The 12,227-nt window shown below is 38.3% G+C and overlaps 1 protein-coding gene across 1 annotated transcript in view; it reads right to left on the reverse strand.

The window, feature by feature from the left end:
• The window catches only part of LOC119798252 (voltage-dependent calcium channel gamma-2 subunit-like), a 97,802-nt gene extending 86,767 nt beyond the window's left edge, over positions 1-11,035 (reverse strand). Inside the window, exon 1 of the mRNA XM_038307620.1 lies at positions 10,489-11,035. Coding sequence (XP_038163548.1) covers positions 10,489-10,699 — 211 coding nt within the window. The 5' untranslated portion in view covers positions 10,700-11,035. The remainder of the gene's footprint in view (positions 1-10,488) is intronic.
• Positions 11,036-12,227: the final 1,192 nt, after the last annotated feature.

Genomic DNA, 12,227 nt, shown 5'->3' on the forward strand with positions numbered 1-12,227 from the left:
TCAAATCCATTCAAAAGAAACTTCTTATTACAGGATTGAAAAGAGATGCTGAGTTTGGAAGTAGTGAACAAGTTCATTAAAAAAAAAGCAGTTTTGAATTATCCTTATCCCCGTTACAAAAATCTACATATATATTTGGGCAGAAACTGAACATATGCTGGATGATGGTGGGATTTTTTTAATATGTCATATTAAATTAAGCACTCACAGGGTTCATACAGGAATGAGTGACTCTAATTTAATGCTATTTTAATGCTATTTGAAATTATTTTAATGCCATCATCAAGAACCATGTACACAAGTTATTAGTGTACATGAAATATGAAGGAGCTGCAAGCAGAGTTCCATGACTCCTGTATGTATGTAAACACACACACACACATATATACGTATATATATATCCTCTAGCTTTTTCTCCGCCTGGAGCGATATAATATATCTGACGAAATTGTTTTTATAAGCATTTTTTATTAAAGAATTATAAATACTTCGATAAACATATTTAAATAGTTTTAGTGCCAATTAACGCCTTGATAAAAAAAAAAAAAAGAATGATTTTTTTATTATTTTTATTGATCCGCGGACACCCTGGTTCATCTCGCGCATGCTCCCTACGATCTCCAAGAAACTCAGAATGGCGGTGTGCAGCCACAGTGGAGGATGTATGCTTTGCTTTGTGCAGCGGTCTGGAGCTTCTGGATTTCGGGGTAAAACTCCTCTTGGACGCGATGGCGACTCTGCATCGAACAAGACGAACTCAAAGAAGAGATGCTAGCGGTAAATATATGTTCGATTACTGCCTGCTAAGCTAAAAGCAGCCTAGCCTAAGCTACCGGCTAATAGCGGCTAATAGTAGCCTTGCTAGAACAAGCTTTATTAAAGTGTATTTTTTGTGATTTACAGGAAGCAGTACGCCGTCTTCACAACTTGGAGACTAATTGCAGGCGCTATGAACCGGAGCAAGGGTAAGATTTAAAGAATATGCTTTCATTCTGCGGTAAAAGGCAATGGATACGGATGGATACCGATCATAGCTTTTACATTTTGTTTTCACAGACCTCCCATCTCGGCAAGTCCAGATTTGCACGATGTTGATAAAGACGACATTGTGTGTAAGTGACTTGTTTTAATGTTTTCTCCTTCCTTGTTACTGTGACTTGCGTTTGATTTTTTATTTATACCACTCTCATTTAATTGTTTTCCAGCTGCCTGTAAGACGTATTTTCAGACGGTACGCAGGAGCTTCAGATATACGCAGCCAGCCACACGCTGCGTGCGGAGGCTATCTGCTCGGAGTCGGGCCAGAAGAAAGAGGGTAAGACTTTATTTGGTGACTATTTTTCAGGTGCATTAATAGATGTGTTGTGTCCATACGCAGTGCGCTGATTCATTGTTTTTTTTTTCAGCTGCTGAAAGCGAGGCAGAGTGTGCTAGCAGATGAGGAAGTGGAACTCTGGAAGTCCGCCTTCCTCGGCGGTGTCTCTGGATGGATTGTACGGTCGCCGCCATTTCGTAGGCCGGATCTCACTGAACTCTGTGTTAAGCTGCAGTCCCGGTTAGAAGCGATGCCGAAGTACAGGGCCACGCACACTAGGCGTCTGCACATCGGACCTGCCTCGGAGGGAATGCTGCCAGTTACCTCCAACCCCGAGGAAGCAAACGGACCGTTCACGGAGTTTTAATTTTTAGAAACGCATGTGTTTGGATACGCGTTGTATATAGTTGTGTTTCAATAAAGCTCTTTCTTTGCATAAACAGCTTCCTGGCAAATCTTCATTTCCTGTATAAATTCATTCATGTCCTTGATGGTAGCATAATAATTGTGTAGTAGTGTAGGATAACATAAATACACACCATATGAATGAATAAATATATGAATGAATAAATATATGAATGAATAAATATATGAATGAATAAATATATATATATATATATGAATAAATATATATATATGTAAATTTATATGTAAATATATATGCCAACCAATCACGAGCGACTTTACTTGTTTAAAAAGAAGTGGTTCCGTCCAATACTCAGTAAGAAAATTAAAGCCTGGCGTGGCCACGTGTGGTTTTGCTGCCAATCACGAGCGATTTTACTTGTTTGAGAATAGTGGTTTCAGCCAATACTGAGAAGGTTATTCAAGCCAGACTTGGCCAGCCGCGCGGGTTTGCTGTATTCATATGCTAATTAGGGCCATTAGTACAGCTGATCGCTCTCCACATACGTCACGGTACGTTTCCGACAATTTGTGGCACGACAAACGCGGACAAGCACGGGTTGCAAATTGTCGGAAACTGACGAAAATCAGGCAGATCTGCGGGAGTTTACGGGGGTTTACGGGGACGAAAATCTCACTTTTCATGCAGTGATAATTAAAAGCACTCTGGAGAAATTGATTGCATACTGGGGAGGTAATTCAACCATTTGATTCAGGTGTGTTGGACCAAGGATGAATCTAAATGTTGCAGGAAACTGGCCCTCAAGGACTGGAGTTGGCCACCCCTGATCTACAGGCATAATACACACCACATAGAAAGCAGATAATAAAGTTGGAGGCTCCCTCACAAATGTATTATTTCAGTCTATTTGTACTTTTCCTTTCTAAGCTATTTTATTGTAGCAACAATTAATTCAGAATTATTCTAATTAGGATAATTTTCCCTCATGTGTGACCTCACCATGGCAGTAGTAAATTGTCATTACAATGCAAATTATATGCATGTTTTACCCTCTCGTTGCGTATTTTTCCCATTAAAAAACAGCTTTCCTACAATTAAACCTCCAAGATTTACAAATGAAAGCAAGCAACACATAAACTAAAATATAGAAACTTATATTTTAATCCTGCCGCAAGATTCCTGTGTGAAATCCAATGCGTTTCTTTAGTTCTTGGCATAAACCTGCTATAAATACATACCTTTAGTTTGCTCAGTTACTCACAGCTCTTTTCAAGGAACATATATTCTGTCAAACACACCTCAATCGCTCTCAAACTTGCCATGATAGAGATTAATGGCAGCATTTAGGGCCTGCTGAGTTCCACCTGTCAAGGCTGAGGTCCCCGAGGCAGATTCGCTCTATGCCTATGGACAAGAGCCTGTCTCAGGGCCAGATCTATTAGACAAGCCTACAACAGAATGGATCTCTGGAGCCAGCCTCAATAGTTAGACCACCAGCATGGAGTCATTCATCCAGTCTGACATGGATACCAGATGGATCCAAGTGAAGCACATCCTATTGTTGTCCTAAGGAGAGTTTGTAAGGTATGTAATTTATATATAGGTTTTAGAAGAATAAGAAAGGACAATATTGTAAAAGCAATATAACTTTGGATGGAAATAAATGGTAAGAGAGGAACATTTTTCTTTTTTTCAATTTCATTGTGGATAATGTATGTCTTAATATCCACCATGCAAAAGGTGGTCTTAAAGTACATAATATTAAAAGGTATAAAAATATTTAGGCCAGAAAAAAAAAACACACACAAACTTCTGTGTTGCATTTTGATTATGTTTTCCTATGTTTTCGCATCAATTGATGTTCTAGATTATACTGTGGTAAAAGTTATGGAGAAAAAAATAGTCACAACGTGAACAAAATGATGAAGTTTTGTACAATCAATGTTTACCACAGTCACTAGATTGTAAAGTCTCATGACATTGGTTTCCTTCTTTTTACAATTATGTCTTCTTTGAATTTCACTTCACTGTCCGACTGTGGTGGCAAAGCTGAGAAGTTAAAAATAATCTCAAAGTAAGTTGTTTTTGAAGAATATTTCAAGAAATTCTGTGGTTGTGCCATATTGACGACTGAGTTTGACAGCTGTCTTGACTTGTCAGTCACATCTATTACAGTATCAACCACAGACCGCCCACAGAGCACTGCTTGATGCTGGCTGTTTGCATGCCTTCATAAAAAGGAAGAACAATGGCTTTTATGTCCTTACCCGGCTTTCCTTTCTCAGACACCATAAATAGTTGTTTTTTATTTTTAGAATTTGAACTTTGCTCTTGCTGAAACTTAGTAAAATGTTGTAAGTGGAGAATACACTGACACTATTTAACAATATACAGAATTTTACAAGGTTGCTTATAACATTTCACATTTATTCTCCTCTACAAAAGGGTAATTTAAAAGACTTAATGTCCTATTCTGAACACAATGTTAGCATTAGATACATGTCATTTTCTATCAATTGTGGATTAAATGCCACTATGGCTGGATTAATCGATTATTGAAATAATCATTAACTAATTTGGTAATCGATTAATCATTACCTCTAAAGAGACTCTAAAACATGCCTTTAACTGAAAGAGTGACCCATTTAGGGGAGTAATTATATTATCCATTTAAGAAAGACTTTTTCATCTGTCAACACAGACTTATCAAAACTCCTCAAGTGGAAAATGTTATTTTCACCTGGTTTAATTTAGTAAAAAGGTACTTTTTAAGGAACGATTAATTGAAAAAATAATCGACAAATTTATCAATTTACAAAATAATCATTAGCTGCAGCCCTAAATGCCAAACAGTGTTGTCCAAAGCATGATGTTTGTAATTCTGATATAAACGTCTGTTTTTACTACTGCAAAAATATCAATATAACATCACAAACTATGACTGAAAATGATCAGCTTTAAAGGTTTGTGTAAATAATTGTCAAGACTGGGAAAACATTAAAGCATAACAAAATAAAAGGAAATAGCACCTGTTTGAAAAATTATACCTTACCATTTGAAAGCTGTTTCTTTACTTTAAACATCTAAAATCAGCAAAGAACTAGTCAATCAATCAATCAATCATTGGACCTGGCTGACTTAACCTAAACTAGCTCTGTCAACAAGTCAGCTGATTAAATAATGAAAAACTATAGCTAGCCCCGACGTTTCTGTCCATAAGTAAGTCGCAGTATAAAGTTTACCAACCAGCCTGTTTTCCACATATAGATCATCTGCCCCACCAGCCTACATTCTGGCTCCTTGGTAACCAATATAAGCACTGATTATTTAGTGGTAGCCATGTTCTCTGCTTCCTTTAAAACTCTGTGAGTGTTCACTCAGTGATATACCACACGATTTGTTTCACAGTAGGCCAAATGTTCTGTCCCTACTATAAAGGTTATGAGTAACTTAAAAACCTCCATTATCTAGATGTTATAAATACTGCATGTTTGGTTGTAAAGAAAGTTATTTTCCAAGCGACACATCTGTGCTGTAGTTTTCTCTTCTGATTGGTATTCGTCTGACCAAACTCTGTCTTTTTTGTTTTGCTTTTGTTAAAAATTACTAACTGACCTGGCAAGATAAGCAATGGAGTTACAGTTTCTTATGTGCGATCATAATAATATGCTTATCTACCTAATGATATTGCCTTCTACTTATCACAGCAGCCTGGAAGATATTTGATACAGGAGATCATCTGAATTTCTTTTTCTCTGAACAGGATTACTTCAATCATGAGATAACACATCATTTGTGCTCCCCAGCCACTGAACCACTTACTGGAGCTTTAGATAAACCAGCGGTCTGCATCTTTATTTTTTTTTACCAGTGGATTATTTTTGTAATCTGATTCCCTGCAATTAGTTATCGCGCAATCCTGGGATATCACTAGCTGTGGCTTTAGATAAAGAGACTGTCGGCAGTAAGTACATGAAAATTACCATGCATGCTGGGTGTAACAAAAATTATTGTCAGGGCTGTAATGGGTTATAATTTCAAAAACATGACAGGATTTTATTTTTACATTCATAGTCAAAACAGAGCATTTAAATTATTAGGCTATTGTTGTCTCAATGGGCATATTTTCATTTTTTTATGCTAACAAGGAGTAATGGAAGAAAACAAAAACAGTACCTCACAAGTATGTGCACATTATGTACATCGTGTCCCCTACATTAAACAGAAATTGCAGCAGTCCTAAGATGTATTATGTTGAAAGCTGCAGCAAGATAGGTTAGATAGAACGTGGGCCTGCGTGTTAAAGATAGCATAAGATGCCTGAGGGCGTGTGACAGCAAACCAGAGCTGCTTCGTTTTTCTCTCCTTTTTTCCTGTCTTTCTCAGCACCTCCCAATTGTCCCCTTCTCCCTTTCATTTCTCTCTCCTCACACAGTTTGTGTAGCAACTGTAGCTCTGATGGCGATGCAAGGCGTCAGAGCTGGAAATCTTGCAGAATCTCTACTCTTAATCATTTTCAATCTCTAGTGCCAAGGACACTGTGTGTGCTGAGAGTGTAGAGAGTAAAGCCACTTTCCAAAGAATATAAGCTTTTCACTTGGAGGGAGTTTTTGCGGCTGTGTTCTCTTAACGAATGTAGTGATGATGTTTTGACAGTTCTGCAATTTCCTCTATGAGTTTATACTAAATACTTTAGAGCACTGATTCCCAAAGTTGGGATCCTTGATCAACCACTATTGGGTCTTAAAGGTATAGTGGAGGATTTTCACGAATTTTTGAAAAGACCCGCCCTCTCAACTTAAAAAAAAAGCACATTTAAACACTGTACTCGCCTAATAAATGCGTCTGAGGGGATGCCTAATAAATGCGTGCGAGAGCGTGCATGAGCCCATTTCTCCTCGTGCACACTCTTTTTAAAAGTTGCTGTTTGCATCACTCATACAAGCTTACTTTCCAAAACAAGATTTGCAATTTTTCCACTATGTCAGACTCACCACTGGTAAGTGAAAATGGCAATGAGCACGTAGGACAGCCTTACGTAAACATATCACCAGAATAATTGACAATTAGGAGGACCACTTATTTTGATGATCCTCCTGGAAAAAGAACATCCTCCACTTTACCTTTAAGAATCATTACAAAAATTAAACTAAACATAACATTTTTATGTTAAAGTGCTTAAAGATATGAAAGCATCAGTTAATAGTGGACAAAATCAACTAATTTGGATGTTGATGGAGTTAGCAATACTATTACATCGGTGGTAATTAAATATAATGTAATTCAAAAGTACTTTATTGATCCCAAAGGGAAATTAAATTTAATTGATTTTGAAAACTAGATTGTATCTTTAACCAATAGTCTGGGTCATGAGAAAACTCTGGTAACATTTTGCAGGTCAGAAGCTAAAAAAGTATGGGAACTTTTGCTTTAGCTCTGACGTTCAGGTATGTTTTTCCTAATTTTAGACCATTTGAAATGCTAAAAACACACAAGTTGTCTTTAAGTTTGTGGTACTGGAACCTAGATCCCAGCAAGACAATAAATCATCATACAGTCTATGTTTGAAAAAATCTCAAGCATTCTCACATGATTATTTTTACGCTTATTATTTTTGTCCATTCCAATAAATGTTACAATGTGGCTTCAACTTTAGATGCTGAAAATTAAGTTGCAAATAACCTAGAAAGAGAAGTCATTTTGGGATGGAAAAAATTGGTTAAGTCTTCAAAGAGTTGTGTAAACTTTGATATTATGACTAACAGGAGGTAGACAGGAAACATCATATTTATATCTAAGTAATAATTAATATACTAACCAAGCAATATTAAATTAATTAAAGATATAAAGCAATGGTATCAAAAACATACCATTTTATAGATATTACAGGTGTAACCTTAAGGCATTTGTTTAACTAGGAAAAAAACAACTTGATTCTCTGGCATATTTTTTCTTTTACAATATATAGCAGAACAACATGCTATCTTTTCGTTTTTGTCTATATCCGAAGATTCTCAGTCATCCAGGTCATGGTCAACCTTGAAAAAGTTCAATTTAGGCAATTGGACGTGAAGTTTTCTAGAAAACAAAGAATTTGGGGGAGACAAAATTCTTAGTTAGACCTACAGTATATAAACCTCAGTGATCCCCAACACTAGTTAGAACTGAAGAAGCCTCTTGGATGAGAGGCAAAATGTCTTCTAGAAAACTTCACGTCCAGTTGCCTAGACTGAACCCTTTTTGTACTGTTTATCAATTAAATTAGTTCTCAAATATTTGGAAATGTTTATTTCCTCTTTAACTTAGCCTATGAAGTCACATGTGAGGTACATATTAAGGTATGAGTATTGGGTTTTGGAAAAATGAAGGCGTCTCCTTTCTGTAACAGGTTCTATACCTCAATATGCTCTAGACGTTAAGTATTGCTTAAAAGCAGGATTGATGAACTTCCATTACCTGTTCATATTATTGGAAAAGTCTGACAGAGAGTTGAAACTGAGATAAAGAGATTACTTACACCCAGACGAGATTTGAACAGAGTGACATCATGATCAGGTGTTGGTCATTTCACATTTTACATTTATACTTTTGTAATATAATCTGTGCAAGTGGTTAAGTGGTTTGAGTCTTTCAATCTTATACAGGGGACCTGGGTCAGGAAGGGCATACAATGTAAAAACTTTGCCAAGTCAGTGAGCAAGTTTTAATGACTTGCTTTGGTGAGCCATAATATGGGAGCAGCCAAGAGGATGCCATACCTTAAAACCAAAGAATAGTAATTTCTGGTAAAGAACTGAAGGGGAAAAGCTTGATATAAGTGTTTATCCAAGTTAAAAATGAATAACAGAGTGAAAGACAGTTTTAGGTGTACCAATAAACCAGAGGGATGTCTCCTTAAAATGTCCACATGATGTCTAAACATGGGCAAACCTGTGTACAAATAAGTTTACAAATAACAAGTAGAGCAGAAAGGGAAAGGTTAGACAAATTACAGACAGTACCGTCTTTTATGAACCATGACAAAAGCTATTCCTGTGGCAATCTCAAACAGACGTAGAGTGGATGAAATGAATCACTGAAGAAACCCCACTAATGCCACAAATCTATGTCATCAGCCCGTGGCTTTGTCTCGTGAATCAGGTGAATGTGCAGCCTGGTATGTGCTGATTCAGTCTGATAATAGAACAGGACTGGTTTATAAATGTGTGTGTTTGTGTCATGTGTCTCCCTTCGTGTGTTTGAGTGAGTCTATGCAGTGTGTCAAATCTGTTTCACACTTAAGTAGACGATCCACAGTTTCCCTGTTGTATAATCACAAACAATCTCACAACGAAACCCGTATGCTTTGAGCTCTCTTTTTTCCTTATCTTATCTGAGCATATGTCTAAACAATGAGCCAAAATTATGCCACAACGTAATCAATTTTCTGTCTTCATCAAGTATGTCACATGGTAACAGGTGTATCCTGCCTTTGTTAGAGTGGGTTGATTCCTTTAGAGAAAAATACTTGGACAGGCAACAATGCTTTAAACTTCATCAAACCGATGATTTTCATCCACTTTTACAGATTGATGGAATTAGAATCTGGGGTTTTATTTAAAAGCCTATTTGGCCTTTTTACCCACACAGTTCCTATCATTAACTGCTGTTTCAGTATACAATTAAGTACCAATTCTGTGCTATTCCACTGACCAATCTCTAGCTTTGGTGCTAAAAGCTGTTGAGCAGCACCGTTCAGCACATTTGTGAGCCCAAATACTTAAAATCGTAGAATTTTGTTTCTGATAACTCTGATATATAACATATTGGATATTTCACTACTGTGGCCCTTCTAATGTTTTGAGATGGTGCTAACAAATCTTCCTCTTTAAGTTGTGTTTAACTCCAATCTTTCAGCTATTGGCATACACCTATTCTTACGGGGTCACACATAGGCCCACTTGGCAATATAGAAACCCAACAAGTAGCATGTCAAAGAACACATGAAAAAGAAATACATTCAATCTCCAAGCAGAAATATCCAAGCCTAGGACTGTTTTTGTTGCAAAGCAACAAGGCTAAAAAAAAAGTCCTACTGTGCAGTTTGTGACTTTTGTTTTGACATTTGCTGTTTTTTCCCTTGCCCCCACCACCCAGACACACATTTCTTTTCCCTTTTAATCTTTGTCTTTTATCTAAGTGATGCAGCCTGAACCCTTTTTTGCCCGAACCAAATTTAATATATTATCCCTGTGACTAATTAAAATCAGTTGAAGAGCAAATTTGTCCTGGCATTGCAGAACAACCAGTTCAACCATGCTGCCTTTGTAAGCTGTGTTAACAGAACATAAAAAAAATAATCAAAAAACTCTCTGCAAGACTTAAACCAGGTGTCCATCTGCCTACTAAAAGAAAATTACATTTTCTTTCTGATCACCCAAGGACTTGAAATGGCTTCCCTTATGGATTTAGAAACAAAGTGGTGGAGTGGTGTGGAGTGTAACATACATCTGACTGTAAAAGTAAATAATTAAGTTTAGGGTGGACTTAAAACGAAAGGTATAAACCTGAAGCATGGTTTCAAATGACAGAGAGAGAGCATTTTTTTCTCATGAAAATTAATGCAGCGCACATTCCATATAGTGTGGGTTTGTGAATTTTTGTGTGGGCATGTTAGTGAAAAATTTTGGACAGTGTGAATCTGAGTGTGGGCATGAAGGTAAGGTAAGGATCTGCTCATGTGCCTGGCAGTAGCATTGTTGGTGGGTCTGTGCATATATATATGTATATATATATATATATGGCTACTTTTAAATTATTGGCTTACCTTCTAGGCAGCAGGTCCTCCAGAGGCCTGAGTGCGTCATTACCTCCTCGTTCTTCTTGCTTGTCTCATTCTCATTGGTGCTCTTTATCTTGCAGACGCCACGCGAGTACAGCCAGTAGTCTGTCCCCACAGCAATAGTCATGAGGCTGAAGGCAGCAAAGGCCCCCACTGTGGTCAGCAGCATCTGAACTCCGCGGTCAAACACACCCATGTTGCCACATTCCACGAAAGGGGGCCCCCCTTTCCTTTTGATGTACAGGAAGTAAATATTTGTGAGTTTGCCTCGCCACGCCAGCTCGGAAAGCGGGGGGTAGGCTGCGTCAGGTGGACCACGGTAGCGGGGGGTTGCTGAGGGGGCGGGGGAATTCGGGGAGCTCGGGGGAAATCGTATGGTTGGTTTTTGGGGGGGACCAGCAATAAGACGAAAAAAATATGGAAGAAGGTTAATGGGTTTATGGGTGTTTGACCCAACAAAAAAGGTCAAAGACCTTGAAGCAATTACAGCAACAGCATTAGAGGTAAAGTTCTCTAAATTCTGAACTTCAGATGGCAGTAAGTTGCCCTACTCTGGAAATAAAAAAGGCTGACTTAAAAACACAAGTTTCCAATAGATTCCACAAGAGACCTGGTCTGGGATCTAGGCCTACTTTGTTGAGTTTGAAGGCCTCTAAATGTCAAACTCTAAAAAAGGGCCAAGATAGGGAGAAGATGGAGGAGTTTGGCTGTCTCACACTTGGCTTACTGAGCCGACTAAAGGACTCAGACATTGCAGTCCTCAGAGCTTTAATGTCAATGCATGGAATAATGTGGCACAAGAAGTCAGTTGCATTCAACCTACAACGGCATCTGCAGACTTTCTTACAGATTCAAACTTTTATGCACACACACCTGTACTTGTATAAGCACCCATGCACACAGGTTAATTTGGAAGGGATGGTTTTAAGGGATTAAGGAAGAGTGATTATGGAGTGTGGTTAAAACAAATACAGTAGGTGGCCTGCTTTTCTTTAAAGTAACCCCCTCCCACAGTAAGAAGCTAAAGCAGTGATTACCGATGGAGATTTTCACAATTTAGTGATGCGATGGGACTAATTTAATCTAGTAAAGGATAGGCAAACTATATAGATTTATCTCAAGCATGATTTGGAAAATCAACATATATATAAGGTAGAGAAGTTGACGGAAGGCAGGCAAAACAGACAGGCAGGGCCAGTGATATATGGCAAAAATTAGTACTAGATGCTTAAAAGAAATTCAAAGTAGCAAAATCTACATAATGCAAAATATCAGCTGGTTATAAGACTGCCATTGAACCAATTCCTGTGATGGAACATAAAAAAGAAGGAAGAGATGCCCCTCTCTGGAAAAAAAAGATAGATGAAGAAAAAGGAAAAAATGTGCAGTGGAGGAGGTGGTGGGGGGGGGGGGGGGGGGGAAACTAACAGCTGTTGTTCTTTTTTCTGAAATTACGATCCCCAGTTTCCATATGTGGTCCCTAGACCTCTCTCCGGCAACAGCGGAAAGCTGCTGTTAGGGGACCGGGGCAACGGCAGCGACGGTACACCGTGGATAAAGGGGCGCATCCAGGGGAAGAGGCCGAGCATCACCGGTCATGCAGCCGCTCGCGACTGGAGAAAAACACGGAGAGACAAACGAAGCTTTACCGGTGCCTCGGAGCCTCTTCCTCTTGCATTAAGAAGATCCCAGACGTTTATGTTACGGCCAGTTGGAGAACAGCG

This window comes from Cyprinodon tularosa, unplaced genomic scaffold (assembly GCF_016077235.1).
Source record: "Cyprinodon tularosa strain WSP-4 unplaced genomic scaffold, ASM1607723v1 ctg615, whole genome shotgun sequence".
NCBI classification, from domain to species: domain Eukaryota; kingdom Metazoa; phylum Chordata; class Actinopteri; order Cyprinodontiformes; family Cyprinodontidae; genus Cyprinodon; species Cyprinodon tularosa.